This window comes from Manis javanica, chromosome 13 (genome assembly GCF_040802235.1).
Source record: "Manis javanica isolate MJ-LG chromosome 13, MJ_LKY, whole genome shotgun sequence".
Lineage (NCBI taxonomy): Eukaryota > Metazoa > Chordata > Mammalia > Pholidota > Manidae > Manis > Manis javanica.
Window position 1 is genome coordinate 93,435,498 of NC_133168.1, and position 17,354 is coordinate 93,452,851.

A 17,354-nucleotide genomic window follows, 5' to 3' on the forward strand; every position below is an offset into this window, starting at 1 on the left:
TTGATTGTACACAGCTCTCTCGGGGCGGGGTGGCCAGGCCCGGGCGTGCGGCCCGCCCCCATGACGTCAACCCACAAGCCAGCGCGCTGTTTTCCCGTTTACCGCGTGTCACCCGGGCAACAGAAGTCGGATGGGTGTCGGTAGCTTTTGCCCCGCCCCCCATGCAAATGATCGACGTCACCCGTGCCCAATGGTAAGCAGGGGCAGTGAGCTCATCGTGCCCAGCCGAAGCTATAAGAGAGCGCGTGAATCTCGCAGCCCAGGAACCGCCGCTAGCGGAGGGTCGGGTGCAGCGGGTTGGGGTGGGCGCAAGGCCGAGCGAACGGGGGGTCGCGGGCCCCCCGGGCGGCCGCGGCCACTCCTCCCCCTCCCCCTGGGCCGGCGCGGTGGGGGAGGCGGAGGATGGAAACACCCTTCTACGGCGATGAGGCGCTGAGCGGCCTGGGCGGCGGCGGCAGTGGCACTGGCGGCGGTGGTAGCTTCGCATCCCCGGGTCGCCTGTTTCCCGGGGCGCCCCCGACGGCGGCCGCCGGCAACATGATGAAGAAGGACGCACTGACGCTGAGCCTGAGCGAGCAGGTGGCAGCAGCGCTCAAGCCTACGGCCGCGCCGCCCCCGGGCCCCCTGCGCACCGACGGCGCCCCGGGTGCGGCGCCCCCCGATGGCCTGCTCGCCTCGCCGGACCTAGGGCTGCTCAAGCTCGCCTCGCCAGAACTCGAGCGCCTCATCATCCAGTCCAACGGGCTGGTCACCACCACGCCGACGAGCACGCAGTTCCTCTACCCAAAGGTGGCGGCTAGTGAGGAGCAGGAGTTTGCCGAGGGCTTCGTTAAGGCCCTGGAGGACTTGCACAAGCAAAACCAGCTGGGCGCGGGCGCGGCCTCCGCCGCTGCCGCCGCCGCCGCGGGACCTTCCGGCACGGCTGCGGGCACCGCGCCTCCAGGCGAGCTGGCCCCGGCGGCAGTCACGCCCGAGGCGCCCGTCTATGCTAACCTGAGCAGCTACGCCGGCGGCACCGGGGGTGCGGGGGGCTCTGCGACGGTCGCCTTCGCCGCGGAGCCGGTGCCCTTCCCGCCACCGCCTCCAGGCGCGCTAGGGCCGCCGCGCCTATCCGCGCTTAAGGATGAACCACAGACGGTGCCCGACGTGCCGAGCTTCGGCGAGAGCCCGCCGCTGTCGCCCATCGACATGGACACACAGGAGCGTATTAAGGCGGAACGCAAGCGGCTGCGCAACCGCATCGCTGCCTCCAAGTGCCGCAAGCGCAAGCTGGAGCGCATCTCGCGCCTCGAGGAGAAAGTGAAGACGCTCAAAAGCCAGAACACGGAGCTGGCGTCCACCGCGAGCCTACTGCGCGAGCAGGTGGCGCAGCTCAAGCAGAAGGTCCTCAGCCACGTCAACAGTGGCTGCCAGCTGCTGCCCCAGCACCAGGTGCCCGCGTACTGAGCCCGCCCGAGGGGCGCATGCGCGGCCCCCCTCTCCGAGGGGCGGGCTCGCGCGTGTGTATGTGGGGATGGGTGGGGGCGCCTGGGACTCGGCCAGGGGGCGGCCCCGGGGGCCCCCCCGTCTCCTGCAAGGGTACCAGGATTTGGAGAGCGCAACCCCTGAGGAACCACCCCTCGCCGAGGGTGCCCTGGACTCGAAGAGGGCGCCTCAGGCTCGACAAGCTGGACCCCCTGCTGCCGGGGGCCGAGCGCATGACTCCCCCACCCTCGCGCTGCCTCTGTCCCCCGCGCGCGGCCACCCAGTGTTGCACAAACCCCTGCGCCCCGGCCGCCCCTTTTGTACACACCGCCGCCGAAGTGGGCTCCTAGGGGACGCAGCCTCAAGCCCTGCGTTTCTTTTTACCTTTTTTTTTTTTTTTTTTTTTGCCTTTGGAAGAGAGAAGAGTGTTCGATTCTGCCCTATTTATGTTTCTACTCGGGAACAAACGGTTCTGTGTGTGTTTCCTTGTGTTGGTTTTTTAAAGAAATGGGAAGAAAAACTCCCTTCTCCCCTTTCCCAGCTCTCGCTCCACCCCCACCCCCCCACCCCGTTCGCCCACACCGCTGCCCCTCCCCATTTTGTTGTTTTGTTTTGCTACGAGCCCTCCACATTCCTGTTTGTAATCCTTGGTTCTCCCGGTTTTCTGTTTTCAGTAAAGTCTCGTTACGCCAGCTCGGTTCTCTGCCTTCTTCCCTCGCCGGGGCCTGCTGGGCCGGGCCCCCGCCCTTTCCCTTACCCCCGCCCCTGCTCGGGAGGGGCAGGCACATCTGGCGCGCAGCGAGCGCCACCTAGGCGCGCTTGGTCGTGCGCGATGTCGGCAGAAGTCCAGGTTAGGTGGGGGCCACTCGTGTCCCCAGCCAGCGTTTAGTACTAGTGAGTTCGCGGATGTCCTCTCCGGGGAGGAGGGACTTCGGGATGAAAAGGGGCAGGTCCAGAGGCCGGAAGGAAAAGGCGAAAACGTTAGCCTCCTGAGCCTCCATTTCCCTGCCTGTAAAATGGGTAGAACAGTTGTCCACTTGCCCCACGAAGTTGTGAGGATTAAGAGTTTGCTTACAAATCAGAGCTCATTGTAAGTTTTTATTATCCTTTTGTGGCTTGGGAAACTGATCTCAGGACTAGAAAGAAGGTGGCACGGTTGGGATCTGACCCAGGTGGGCTTGCCTCCAGGCCTGGAGGTATGATGAGTATGTTCTGTGGGACTTCCTTAGAACACTGACTTGAGTCCAGGACTTTCCAAGTCTTCCCCTGCTCTGGAATCCTTTTTTCCCATTTTAAAGGAACTAATGTTCAGAGAGGCTAAGTGACTACTTTGGGAGGCTGCAGGGACATTTGGACCATGGCTTCCCACCGCCAGAGCTTTGACTGCCAGACTGTCCTGCCTGCTCTGGCCTTTGCTCTTGTGTAGGCAGAAGACCTGGGCCTTGGGCTTCTGCCTCATTTGGGGTCTGGAGGGACACAGGCATTGGTGGCCAGGGGCACAGGGCAGGTCGAGCTGGTAGGCATGTGTGAATGCCTAGTATATACCCAACCCTGCTAGGGAACGTGGTTGTATTGTGCCTGTTTTGTAGATGAAAAAACAGGAGGCACAAAAAATGAAGGTCACGTGCCCACAGTTGCTCAGCCCCTAAGAGAGCGGGGCCTTCACCACCTATGGGTTCCCTCCTCCTCACCCTGGCTGCCCACTTTTCAAGTTTGTTTTTTAACTACGTGGCCTCACTTGTACAGCAACCTTCAGGCAGATATTTCAGGAGGGGGGCCCAGGAATGAGAAGGAGGCTGTGCCAAGACTGCGTGGATACAGAGGAGACCAACAACTATGTTTTGGGAATAGAACTTGACTCTTGAGGAGAGTGAGTCCCAATTTGGGTTGCCGATCTGCCACCGCGTGACCTCAGCCAAGTCCTCTCCAGCTCTGGCCTCTACCTCTTGTGCTGTGGGTATGTTCATAGGCAGGTAACATCTTCCAGCTCAGAAATCAGAAGTACCTGGAAGACAAAAAGCGAGATGATACTCAAGGCACCCCATGCAGCCCCCCATCTATAGGGGAGGGGAGGCCCAGGGGAGGTTTCGAGATCTTCCCAACTTCCCCTGAACTTGTCTTATTCTCAACACTTGTGACATCAAGTAAGTGTTTTTTTTCCCTGCACACCAACCAATTCTGCAACACCAGAAGCCAACGGGGCATCCTACAATTCAGTCCTGACCCTAGCTACTGGAGTTAGCACAGACCTCACCGGTGAAGGGCTCAGTTCCGTAAGATGGCCCTCACTGAAGCTGCAGGTCGCAAGTCCCTCGTTGCCACCTATACTTCTAAACCAGCTATAAACAGTTTATATTCACAACTGCCTTCTGAGTTTCTTTTAATCATTTGCCAGAACAGCTCACAGTGCCTAGAAAAGAAGTTTGCTTAAAATTACTGGCTTTTCATAAAGGATACAACTCAGAAAAAAACAGCCAGAGGATACAGGAGGCAAGGTATGGGGAAAGGACACAAACCCCAGGGGTTTCTTTACTTAGACAAGATTGATTAAATCATTGGCCTTTGGTGATTGACTTCATCTCCCTCTACCCGCTGCCTCCCCTCCTAGGAGGTTTGGGAGGTGGGGCCGATTGGTCCAACCGTTAAGCATGCATTGGTCTTTGGAGTCCCCACTGGAAGCTGTCTTAAGGGCCACCAGCCACCACTCATTCATTAGCATACAAAAGATCACTTTGGAGATTCCAAAAGTTTTTTAGCAGCTGTGTGTTACAATCTCTGCTAAATGGCTGAGCCTGAACCTGAACCCCAGGTCTGCCTCCCAGAACCTTGTGGCTATGTGGAGTCCCTATCCTTTCCTTAGCATGTGACCTGCAGGTGTGTTTTTTGGAAACCACAGATCTGATCCCTACTTGAAACCTTTCTAGAAAAAAGTTCTTGACCTGGCCCTGGGCAAGTCTCTCCAGGCACCTCCCCACCCAAGCTCTCTATTTCCTTAACATCTGGCCTCAGGGCCTTTGCAAGGCTTCCAGCCTGAGCTCCTCTCTCAACCTCAGCTGTAGACAACCTCCTCTGCAGCCGGTGGATCTGCAACTACCTCCCGGCTGGGCCAGGGCCTTGTTGGGCCCCCACAATGTTCTGTACTTCCGCCACGATTGCCCTGACCACTCTGGATTTGTGTGTAGTTCACTGAGGGCATGGACAACGGGATGGTCCTGGTCACTCCTGAAACAAAGGACATAAGTCTTGTCCAACTGCTGTGTCCCTGGTATTGCCTAAATCACCCCAACTGTGGAGAAGAGTAGGGCGTCCCCACTGGCCTCTTGCTCTGGTGTTCCCCAGTGGCTCCCCAGAGAGGCCAGGCAGAGACCCCTGGGCCAGGCTGGGTGGCTTTGGCAGGATCCTGCTGAGCTGAAGCCAAGGTGTGTCCCAGCCCTGGCTGGGCCAGCCCTAGAAGGTGACTGGGGATGGGGGCCTCACTCTCCTCTCCAGGACTGTGGCTCAGCGTCAGTATACCTACTCTGGCCAGGTGACCTAGGGGCCCTAAGGGGCCCTGGGCCCAGCCCACCCTAAGAAGCCCCTACCCCCCGAGCCACACACAGATGCCTCTTTCACTGTAAACCCTCTCATGGCCCCCTGGCACCTTCTGCAGAAAGCCCACACTCCTCTGTCCTGAGTCCCACCTGTTCGGCCTCCTGGTGCTGGCCTCTTCTTCCTCACCTCCAGCTACATCAGCCACCATGTTCCCTAATCATGCCGGCTCTCCCACAACCAACACCTTCACCCTCTGTGGGGCTCAGCCCATCCCACAGTTCACACCCCCAAATTATTGGAGTTGTGTCCTCAGGCCCACATTAGGTCCCAAAGCAAAGTAGATGCCACCAAGTGCCCAAGGTGTTGTGCAACTGAGCCTGTCTTCAGACATGTGGAGGGGGAGAATTTGGGATCTCTTCTGTGCTTGGAGCCCTAATTCTCTCTTCAGGATGGGTAGGACATAGGTAGCAACCACCACAACCCTCAGCCCTGAGCCAGGTCCTGTCCCCTGACCCTCCCACCAATACCTCACTCAGTCTACTTTCTAGAATCCCCTTTCCCGGGGAGCTAATGGGGATTGGCTGGAAGGTGCCTGTGAGGCACAAAGCCATTGTGATACCAGGGCACCAAAGCTGGCCATTTGGGCTGGTGGGTTCAGCTTCAGGGGCAGGTAAGTGGTAGAGGGCCTGGTGGGGGATGGAAGGTTACAGAGAGACCAGTTGTTTTCCCCTGGTCCCAGCACCCTAGAGTTCTCCTGATCTCTCCAGGGTGCCCTGAGAGGTGGTCAGCAACTCAGACCCTCAAAGCAGGGGTGCTTGGGGCCCCCAAAGGCCTATAGTGGGTTTGTCTACTTGGAGGGCCCAGCTGGGAAAGCTTATCACATCTCCTTGGACTTTGGAAAATGGTCTTAGAATGTGTAACAGATAGGGAAACTGAGGTTCAGAGTAGTTTACTGAAAATTGCCAAGCCATCCAGTAGGCTTATGTGTCAGGGGGTCCCTATTCCTTCTTCCCATCCTCTGTAACCCCAGTTCTCACTCCATTGTACGGTTCAGTTCATCACAAGAGCTAAGCTAGGTGGTTGACAAAACCCCAGACCCTGGGATGGACCATTTCAGATCCTGAAGCTACCGTTCGTCCGTCCGTCCATCCATCCCTCCATCCATCCATGTGTTCATTTCCTTATTTACTGATCTATTCATCAACTTCATTCATTCATCCATTTTTCCACCCAACCCTTCATCCATCCTCCAATTCATCCACTGTTCATCCATCCACTGAGTTATCTATTCAGTATCTAGTCATGCATCCATCTATTCATCCAGCTTCCAATCTACCCAACCACTCAATTTATCCATCAATGACCCAACATCTGTCCATTCATAACCTAGAGCCAGGCCCTAAGACTGAGATGGGGATGCAGAAACGACTCAAACTTGATTCCTGCTTTAGGAATTCACAGCCAATGGGGAGAAACAAATAACACCACACACACATGCGCCCACAGAGACACAAACAGGAAATTTCCAAAACACTGCTGTATCCACAGTATGTCCCAAATACACAGGAAGTACAAAAAGCAAGTAGATGAATGGGCATCAGGTGAGAACATGCACTGTGTGTCAGCGCCGAAGCAGCCACAGGATCCTGAGGCAGCCATGGGTACCAAGACCACCTGGGCAGGTGGCCAGGGGAGAGAGCGCCTCTGAAGGAGAGGAGGCGGATCACAAGGTGCTCAGAACAAGACATGCAGGAGCAAGTGCCCCGCCTCGCCAGGAGGCCTTTTTCTTGTCTGCACAACCTCAGTCTCTGACCACCTTCCCATCACGCCCACTGGCAGAGCTGATCTGCCTAGGAATCAAGACAATGCAGCAAGCAACTCAGCTACAGCTGAGTGGGCAGTGCCCTGTCCAGTTCTCATCCACCACCAATCTCCAAGACAAAATGAGGTCCCTGGGTCCACAGCTTCGGCATGAGCCATCTGCATCCAGGGGACCTTTCTGCAACAGCCAGACAAGGACAAGACGGTGCCTCACCACATCTCACGCCTCCGGGCTGTGTTTTAGAGCCAGGCCTTCAAGAATGTCCTGGTGAACGAGATGGATATGATGCTGTCCCGTGCAGCCACCCTCATCCAAGCCAACTGGAGAGGCTGCCGGCTCTGGCAGAAGCTGATCTCTCGGATGATGGCAGCAAAGGCCATCCAGGAGGCCTGGTGATGCTTCGGCACCACGCACCTTCTTCAGTCTGACAAGGTAGTAGAGAAAAAAGTGACTGTGGAAGAGGGACACATCCCTTACCACCCCCTACCGCAGGTGCGACTCCAACATCTGAAAGAGGGCAGGTCTTTTCTGAATCAGCCCATAATAGCAAGGAGACCCAGGTCCCTTCCTCTGACAGCCTGGATGCCAGCCCTGGCCTGCTGGCCCTGCTGCAGACCTAGGGCACTCCACAGCCCAGTATGCAGGCTCCTTGTGCTGCCGGAGGCCCCTTCCTACCGCACTAGTCTGTTGCTGTCAGACTTCCGTATCCAGTGAGTCTAGATGCAAAGCGCCATCCGTGTGTGCTGACGAGAACCACCGTAAGTTCCTGCCCTGTCCGTGGAGAAGGGGTCCCACTGAAGAGCAAGCAAGCATCTGCTAGAGTCAGCAAGGCAGGAGCCCCAGGGCTGCCACGGGGTGGAAGTTATGCCCAGGCAGTTCAGGGATCACTCAAGACCCCGGCCCAGGCCCATGTGGAGGCAGAGGTCTTCAGAGCCTTGCCCCAGACATGCCCAGAGCCTGTGATAGCCAAGAAGCCACCCCAGCTGTGCCCAGAAGCCCTGATGACCAAGGCCCCAGCCCAGATGCGACCAACTGCTTCAATGACCAACACTTCACCCCTGACAGGATCTGTGGCCATCAAGATCCCAACCCAGATATACATATTGGCCTCAACGATCAAGGCCCCAATCCAGAAGTGCCTCACGGCCATGACAAGCAAGACCCCATGCAAGACGTGCCCAGTACCTTCCATGGTTGAGACTATCTCAGACGCGTCTGGTGGCCCAGATGACCAAGACCACACTACAGACGTGTCCAGCAGCCTCCATGGCCAAGATCCCATCCCAGACGCTCCCAGGGGCCTGAGCAACCAAGACACACCTGGCAGCCATGGTCACCAAGACTCCGGCCCAGTCTCGCTTTGTGGCTGCCATCCTCAGACCCTCCGCCTGTCCACTCCTGCAGCCAGGAATCTGAAGGCTCCAGCGGTGGCCGCTGGAATTCCCTGCACTGCACCACACACATATCTGAATGGCCCAAAGCCCAAGGCATGGGGAGCTCCAAGCAGGCGGCAGGGGGATCCAGCTGTCATCCACTCAGGCCTGACTGAGGGAGAAGCCACATACTGGCCCCCACCACATCTGGGGACCACGGCTTGCAAAGCTTCACCCAGGCACCCTTTAGAAGTTGAGAAAATCAAGGCCTTCCCCCAGAAACAGATGAAAATAGGGACAGTATCTAACAACTATGTGGCCATGGAAATGCCCAAAGATCTATCCTGGGCAAAGGTGGCTGAGGACAGAGGCCAACCCTTATTACAGGCACTCCCTCAGGACAGATGCCATTAAAGTCCAATCCCAGATGTATAGGTCTGTAGAAACAGCTGTGGTCTTGCCACAGGACACATGCCCGGCCAAGACTCTGCCCCTGCCCCAGTCCCAGCTGGCCCCATATTCAACCTCAACCTCATCCCAGGGACATCTGCTCACTGAGCTGTCTGCATCCCTGCTCCGGGCATATCTGGGCACATGTCTGGCCACAGCCCTGCCCCAGGAACAAGTGGGCACATGCTTGAGCACCTCACCACAGGGGCAGCTGCTGCCTAAGCTGACTGCTGCCCTGCCAAAGACACCTCTGGGCACGCATCTGTCTAAGGCCCCATCCCAGGCACATTCACCCATAAAACTGTCTAGTGCTCTCTCCCAGGGACATCCACCTGCCGAGCTCACCACAACCCTGAGCCAGTCACACTTGGGCAAATGTCTGTCCAACATCCTGTTGCAGGCACATCTGCCTGCCGGGCTGACCAAGGCGCAGTCCCCAGGCCCAGCTTGCCTCACAAACAGCCATGTGCCTCTATGCAGCTATAAGACCCAGTCCCAGCCACTCCTGGTGGGGGTTCAAGGCCCCCACCCCGACCTGCCAGCACATCGGCACCCTCGGCACTCTGCCCTGAGTGGATCTGGAGGACAGACTGACCCAGCTCCCGCCTCACACCTATGCACAGGGCTGAATTGCTCAGGGCCCGTCCCAGGGGCCTCGGAGACTCAGAGCACGTGGGTGCCTCCAGTGGTGTCTGTCGGACATACCAAACTCGATGCCAAATTCTGGGGTGACACTGGGGCCACCCAGGTGCAGCCGTTGACAGCTAGCCCTACCATACCCCGTCAGGAGGAGCTGGCAGCCTCCCAGCTTGCCTCTCTGGGTGCTGGGCTAGCCTCTGAGCTGGGCATCCAGGAGGGCCTCTGTGCCCTGCTGGCAAAAGCCCTCTCCCAGGGCCAGTATTTGGCTTTTCCCTCAGTCAGGTATGAGTGGAATCAGGTATGGGTTCAGTGCAGGCAGCCCTGAACCAGGCCCTGTCCAAGAAAGTCCTGGGTGCCATAGTGGCCAAGGCCCTGGCCCAGGGCACGCTGGGCCCAGCACTGATGAAGGTGCTATCTTGGGAGGAGACGGGCATGGCCCTGTCCTGTAACTCACCCCCGAGTGAACTGCAGGCTGAACTCACTAAGGCCAAGCAGGGCAGATTGGCAGACATGCTCAGCAAGGCCCTGGAGGAGGAGGAGTGGGCCGCACTGAGCCAGGCTCTGTGTCAGGTGAGCTGGGCGCTGGCCTGAGCCAGTCTTTGTCTCAGGCAGGCCCGAGTTCAGGAGCTGTCTCCCCAAGGCTGCCTCAAAAATGGCGGGAAGCTGGATGACTGTGAGGTCAGCCCCAGTGGGGGAGGACTGCAGTGGAAGCCCATCGGCTGCATGGAGGCCCACCGTGGGACCTGGGAGACAGCAGCCTAGCAAGGTCAGGGTTCGCCAGGATGGGGCCTGGGAGGGCTTCGTCACAGGCTGGCCACCTGGTTTCTTGGAGGAGATGGGGGATGGGCCCATACTTTGGGGGTCACTCTGCTCATCAGTGGTATCTGTGGGTGCCTCCTTGACCAGCAGGGTGATCACAACCTTTCAACAGCATCCCCTGATCGCTGTCCTAGAGCCTACTTTGTTGTAGGGGGCTGGGCATGGCAGAGCCTCCTCCTTAAACCTGTGTCTGAGGCCTGAAGTCAGTGAGGAAAATATATTCCCGGCCTCGGGCCAGCAAATTGGCATCAGGCCTCAACCCCTTGGAGAGTGCTACAGGCCCGATTGTCCAAGCCTTCCCGCCCACAGCCACCCCCCAGTCTGTGGCAGCCAGTCATGGCCAATGGCCTGGCCCCAAGCTCCAGTTGGCCATTGGTGTCCAGTGGCATGGCCTCGAGCGGGTGACATGCATGGTCAGCAGGGTGGCCCTACAGGTGTGGATGTGATCAGGAGAGGCAGGGTAGCCCCCAGCAACCTTCCCAGCACTGCAGGCAGCAGGGGGACCCCCACTCGCACCAGTGTGCCACCACCTATGGGGGGTCTGCTTGTTGCTGTCAGTTCCCCTGGGTCAGCAAGGTGTCCCTTGGTATGTGTCAAGCCTCAGCAGCCAAAGGTCCACAACAAGCATCCACAGTTCCCATGGAAACCACACAGAGGACTCAGTCCCCAAATCATAAACAGGCCTCCATGGGCACTAGGGAGATGATTAAAAAGGTGACCCCAAATCCACCAGTGGCCACCTCAGTGAGCAAAGTGCCCCTAACCCGACCATAGACCCCCAAGGCCAGTGGCCTATCCCCAGATCTGTCTGGCTTCATGGCTTCTGCTCAGCACTGGGCACTCAAAACTCAGGGAGATTCTGGCACATGCCAAACTCCCCCAGACAGCAGGTCAGCACCCACCCTTCCCCATACAGCCATCCCGGGCAGGAGAAGAACTGAGCGCAGGGAAGCGTTGTCCATTGGATCTAGTGACTGGCCATAATACTCCGAACTCGTGGCCAATTTGCCACAGGGTTCAGACAGTGATGTGGCCTGAAGCTTCTCCCAGGTCTCCATGGACTATAGTCTGAATGTGAGCAACTCCCGGATCTCACTGCCTAGCTGCAGCTTGCTCAGCCCTTCCACCATGTCTGCGGCCGGCGGAGCTGCTTTTGACCCGGAGGAGGAAGAGTCGTACCGGGCCAGCTTGGATGGGGCCACCACCTAGATACCCTCCTCTCTGGGGAGCCCCTGGAGAGGCCCCAGCAGCCTGAGGATGTGGAGCATATTGAGAGTGTGGGCCAGAGGCACAGGACCCCAAACCTCCACCAAGAGCTCTGCACAGCCTCAGAGTTGGTCCCCATTTTGTGCCACAGCACTGAGTCCAGTCATGTGACCTTGCATGTCCACTGGGACTCAGATGGGTAGGATGAGGTTATGTCATCAGACCAAAACTTTATGGGTCCAAAGCAGAGCTTGTCCCAGAAACCCCAAGGGACAGAGCTGACAAGGAGTCTTGTCTTTAGATACTGTGGTTCTGACCATATATCATCAGCCATCGGGGGCCAGTGAAGTGGCTTCAAACCCAGGTCAGCCTTCTATGGCCAGTAGGGTTACCTCTAGCTTATCTGAGCCATATATGGCCAGTAAGGTGACCCCCAGCCTAGCTCAGCCATCTGTGACCAGTGGTGTGCCCACCAGCTTTGCCCAGCCAACCACGACCAGTGGGGTGACCCCCAGCCTAGCCCAGCCTTCTATGACTTTTGGGGTAGTCCGCAGTGTAGGCCAGCCATCAGTGGCTTATGTGGTGGCCCCCAACCTAGGTCTGCCACCCATGGCTAGTTGGAGGGCCCCTAGCTTACTCCAGCCACATAGGACTTGTGAAGTGGACCTCAGCCCAGGCCAGCCATCAATAGCTTGTGTGGTGGCCTTCAACCTAGATCAGCCATCTATGGCTTTTGTAGCTGCCCCCAGCCTAGATCCACCCTCCATGGGTGTGCCCCAGCCTAGCCCAGCCATCTGTGATCAGTGGTGGAAGTCATGCACTCAACTAGTCAATTTGGGCCCCTGGCGGGGGTTCCAATCTCTCATCATGGGTGAATACAGTAGCACCTAGTGTGTATCATCCAGCATTTAGGATTGATGCTGCCTCAGGTATGGCACATCCATCTGGAAGTAGCTCTGTGCGCCGAGATTTGAACCAGTCATTAGTAGCCACTGGGGTGGACCCATGTCAAAATCCTCTGACCACTTATGCGGTGGCCTCAAGCCTCCAGGCATCTGAATTCAGAGAAGTGTCCCTTGGGTTTCATCAGCCAGTTAGTGTTAGGAGACTCCCAAGCATAACTGAGCATTCTGCTGTCACTCTTTCAGCTCCAAGTCTCTACCAGACATCTGTGACCAACAGAGAGGACTTTTGTTTAAGCCAGGAAACCAGTATATCTCAGGGGATTCTGTTCAGGGGCATGCTACAGGCATGTCCCAGGTCCCAGGGCTGCCAGCACGCTCCCAAATACACCTCAGGGGACCCTGGATGCTGGCGTGTCCCGAAGTACATCTCAGGGACCTGTGTCTCTTGGCAAGACAGGGAGGATGTGCCAGAGAAGTGTGGCCACTGGTCTGGGCCCATGGAAATCTCAGGTGGCCAATGGCATGGCTCCCACTGCATCCCAGATCTCTGTGTGGCAGGTGTCCAATTCATGAGCAAGCCTCAGCGAAGGGGCCCCGCTTTTCTCAGGCTTCAGTGCCCAGTGGACTTGGTATGAGTCCATCTAAGTTTTCTCTGGCTGGTGTGAGCCCCAGCATGGCTCAGGCCAATGTCAATCTCCCAACATCTTTGGACGACCAGTGTTGTCCTGTGTCCATATTTGCCACACTCAACTTCCAACAAACAAATGCTTTCAGCCAGGAACCTGTGATGAGCACCAGTGGGCTGGTGCCAGGGTCTGTAGCCAGTAGATGACCGCAGCTGTAGTCCCAGCTGTAGCCGGTGGGGTGGCCCCCAACCTATCCCCAGGGTCCATGATCAGGGGTGTGGGCCAGAACCTGCCTCCAGGGTCTGTGATCAGTGGTGTGGCCCCCAGCCTTCTAGCTGTTATATGGTCAACAGTGTGGCTCAAACCCTTCCTCCAGGGTTCATGATGTGTGGCATAGGCCAGGGCCTACCTCCAGGACCTATGATCAAACGCATGGGCCTGGGGCTTCCTCTAGATCCCATGGCTCCCTCCCAGCCTCTCACCAGATTCTGTGATCCGTGGTGTGGCTCAGAGCTTTCCTCTGGGTTCTGCAGCCAGTGGCTTGGCCAGGACCCTGACATCAGGGTCTGTGGCAAGTGGAGTATCCCCCAGTCTGGTTGCACTGGGGGCGCTGGTGGGAGAAGTCAAAGTGTCCCTGTAAGACCCTCAGCTAACCTCACTGTTCCAAGCCTGCTCCTAGGTTCCCGTGTCCCTTCTGTTTCTGTGGCCTCTTGTGTGGCCCCAGCATCTATGGCTAGGGTGCTGAATAAGGGCCTATGTTTGGGATCCATGGCTAGTTCAGCTACTCTGCCCTCTGCAGCTAGAAGCATGGCCCAGGGCCTTCCCCGGGGGTCCATGCTGACTGGGATCACTCCTCGTCCTTACTGTCCAGCCCTGACTGGGGAGGGCTCTACAGCCCCCTTTCCAGGCATCCCATGCCACCAGCCAGGCTGGAGTTCATCCCCAGGCAGCCAGGGCAGTCCACCAAATGTCCACAATTCTGCAGAGAGCCTCACAGTTGAGCCAGGCCCTTGGGGTGCTGCTTGAGGCCACAGACAGCCAAGCTGTGAAGAAAACAGGGGACCTGGACGAGGCTCTGTGCCAGGTGTCCACATCCAGTCAGGAGTCCAAGGCAACCTGCTGGATGCCCCATAGTTCCCTGGGAATTGACATCAGTGACAGCCATGAATTCCTGAGAGGATGGGACTCTTCCTAAAGTCCAAAGGCCACTGTTGGAAGAGGTGGCTCCCAGCCAAGCCAAGTCTATGACCAGTGGCATGCTCACAGTCCCTCCCTCATCCCTGAGTTTTGCTAAGTACATGGCCAGTGGCATCGCCCCAACTCTGCAGCAGATGTCAGCAACCACTTGGGGGCACCCCAACTCTCACTTTGCAGCTACTAGCAGGGTCCCCAGTGTGCAGATGGGGTCTGTCAAGGGCCCCGGGGCCCTCTTGACTTACCAACAGGCAGCAGTGGCTCATGTTGTCCCCCTGAGCCCTTTGGTATCTCAGGTTGTCGTTCAGAGCCATTCCCCTGGGGTAGTGGCTTCTGCTGTAGCCTCAAGGTCACCCACACTGGCCTGTAACAGTACTATAGCATCTAGTTTACTCCTTGAGTGTGTGGCTGGCATAGGGACTCAAAGCACTTCCCAGAGGTCAGGGGCTGCCAGCATGGCTTTCCACGTGTCACCATATCCCACGGTGGCTAGCAGGGCAGCCTGTGGTAGGGTCTCAATGGAAGCCATCCCCAGTGCGCTCCAGATGCCAGTGTCTGACGACCTGGCCCAGAATGGTTGCCATGAGCTTCTGGGCCCTAGAAAATCCTACAGGTCCACACACAATAGCTTTGTCCCAGAAATGCTAGATGGTGCTGTGCCTGCCTGTCAGGTGTGGGAGCACATCCCTCCCGGTCCCCACAGGGAGGTCCTGGCTGCTCCAGTGGCACACCACTGGCCATAACGCCCATTAGCTGCCTGGCTGAGGAGGCTCATGCCATATCCATTCCTAGGCTGCACCCAGCAGGTCAGAGGGGGTCTCTGGGCTTTGAGTCTTCACTGAGTGGTTCCCAGCAGCCGCTTTTTAGCTGGGAGTCACTGCTGGGGTCCAGGATTTCCTGCGTGCTGTGGTTTCTGTAGACGGTTACAGGCCACCCCTGACTCCCACTGTACAACAGGGTCTTTCAAATGCTGGAAGCCGAGCCTGGAACTCTGAAGTCCCCAGGGTAGCAGCTGGGCCCATGAACAGCATTGTGGCCCCCCGGGGGGCATGGGAGCCCGCCAGGGTCACTGAGACACTGGACGCTGTGAGCAGGAGGACAGCGGTGGATCCCAGACAGTCGAGAAAGCTGGGGGCATCGATATTGATACAGGCTGTGGAGAGGATAACCATCCAGGCTGTGGTCACCATCCAGGCCTATGCACGTGGCTACCTGGTGCGCCGTACCATCAAGGTGTGGCACCACGGGGCCATTGTCATCCAGGCTGCCTGGCGTGGCTACTGGGCACGGCAGGATCTGGCCCGGCATTCCAGAGCTGCCACGATCATCCAGGCTACCTGGCGAGGTTTCTGCATCTGCCGGGACCACACCCAGCCAACCCTGCCTGAGGGCATGTGGGCCGAGATGGGCAGCAGGGCCAGGTCAACATCTAACCACCGCTGCTTTCAATCCTGCTGGCCTCGGGTCTGCATCCTCTGCCAATCACTGAGTCTTAGGCCGGGAAGCCCACCAAGTGTGCTGATGCTTGTGGGTTCCAGCCCACGCTTGTGCCACGTGTGTGGCCGCACCCTGCCTACGCGGGTGGTGCATGGCATGGGCCAGGGTGCTGCAGGCCGGGTGGGTGGGCTATGGGGCTGCACCAACCAGCCGAACGCCTGGTGCCCCCAGCAGCCCCATCGCCAAATCAGGGCAGCCACAACCATACAGTCCACCTGGAGGGGCTTCACTGTACGCCACTGGATGAGGCAGCAGCAGGTAGCAGCCAAGACAATTCAAGCCACCTGGCGCGGCCACCACACCCGTGCCTGCCTCACTACAGATGCGCTCTTGGACTGGAACAAGCCACAGCGCACCCAGTGACCTTGGCTGACTGGTGGGGGGTACATCAGGGAAGGGGTCATGCGGCTCTCTGGGTCTAATGAATAAAGCCCTCCACAGCCTGGATCTTGGTCCACCTGTGTTCATGGAAGCATCTTGGGCATGGTGGGGGTGGAAATGACAGGATCTGGATCATCCTGAATGGGAGGGACCCCAGAGCCTCCAGCCAGGCAGTTGGCACCTGAAGTCTGTGACTGGGATGGGCACCCCAAGCCCTTCTCCCAGGTCAGGGCTACCAGCATGGACTCATATGTATCCACCCATGGCTAGCAGGGTGGCGTCCACTTGGTTCCAGGTGGAAGTCATCCCCGGTGCACTCCAGATGTCAGTGTCTGGGGAGCTAGCCCTGAGTGACCGCCATGAGTCCTTTGGCCCTAGACAGTCCTGTGGGTGTGCATGGGTGCTTTGTTCAGGAAGTGCTAGAGGGTTCCAGCCGTGTCCTGCTTTGGTAAGATGCCAGACCCAGGCCAAAGGGTCCCAGTCTGGGTGAGACAGAGCTGGTCACGGATATCCTCAGCCACAGGGTCAGGGTCAGGGCACAGAGGGAGGAGGCTGCCTCAGAGCGGGCAGCCTGGCTGGAGGAGGGGCAGAGGGGGTGACAGGGTAGGTTTGGGGCAGCTATGAATAGGACCAGAGGGGAGGGGAGCTGGAAGGGACTGGGGTGCCTGAAGGGAATGGCAGAGTTTGAGGGCTTCAAGGTTATGGTCTAAAAGAGGGGCTTTCAGGAGAGATGGGGGTCAGATGGTGGGGGGGTGCAGGAATGGCATCCCTGGAGAACTGTAGCATCTCCCAGAGGCACCGCCCCTGCTTCGCCCCTGCGCAGGCTCCTGCACCAGCAGCAGGGGGCGTGCACACAGGTGTAGCGAGCAGGCACCTGGCCACTCACCTGTGCGAAGCCTGCCCGTCCACCTCCTCGCACCAGGATGGTGGGAGCCCAGCTGCCTGTGCTACTGAAACTTCCTAGCGGCATGTACAGTACTTCCACTGTCACCCCTACAGGTGAGGAGGGGGCCCAGCTTCCGGGGAGCTGGTGAGAGGCGTATGACCCAGACACACACCTGGCATCTGGAACCCTTCCCTCAGGCTACGTGGGTCTGTCAGCCCCCCACCTCCCAAGAAGGGCTGCTGCTTCTCTCAGAAGCAAGGTGGGGAGACGGGGAGAACATCTACAACACCCCACACCTGCACCCTCACCCCAGCTCTGAGGCTGCCAGTTCTGCCACCCCAGTGTGACCTGGATCAGTGAGAGGCTGGTGACTGCCTCATACCCAGTTTGAGGCTCCTTTTCAAACCTCAGGTTCTCTTAGCTAGCCCTGAAAGGGTATCTCGCCGCGACCCTCCTTACCCAGAACTACTCAGGAGACACGGGCCCACGCAAGAGACTTTATTATCTGAAAGAGAGAGTGGCTGCCCCAGAGAGAGGGCTGGGGGAGAGAGAGAGAGCAGG

At 58.1% G+C, this 17,354-nt stretch overlaps 2 protein-coding genes across 2 annotated transcripts; both read left to right on the plus strand.

Moving 5' to 3' along the window:
* Positions 1 to 248: 248 nt before the first annotated feature.
* Positions 249 to 2,156, plus strand: JUND (JunD proto-oncogene, AP-1 transcription factor subunit). The gene has a single exon (XM_037003793.2). The coding sequence runs from the start codon at positions 403 to 405 to the stop codon at positions 1,444 to 1,446; it is 1,044 nt and encodes a 347-aa protein (XP_036859688.1). The 5' UTR covers positions 249 to 402; the 3' UTR covers positions 1,447 to 2,156.
* A 140-nt stretch (positions 2,157 to 2,296) lies between these two features.
* Positions 2,297 to 16,618, plus strand: IQCN (IQ motif containing N). The gene is given in 10 exon segments (XM_073219503.1): positions 2,297 to 2,314; positions 6,986 to 7,358; positions 7,361 to 8,128; positions 8,130 to 8,192; positions 8,195 to 8,587; positions 8,589 to 9,544; positions 9,595 to 9,844; positions 9,847 to 9,886; positions 9,889 to 10,045; positions 14,987 to 16,618. Coding segments are annotated over 10 exon segments (3,921 nt in total). The 3' UTR covers positions 15,890 to 16,618.
* Positions 16,619 to 17,354: the final 736 nt, after the last annotated feature.

Excerpts from the sequence above, each read along its gene's own strand:
- JUND (XM_037003793.2), top strand. The coding sequence starts at position 403 with ATGGAAACACCCTTCTACGGCGATGAGGCGCTGAGCGGCCTGGGCGGC.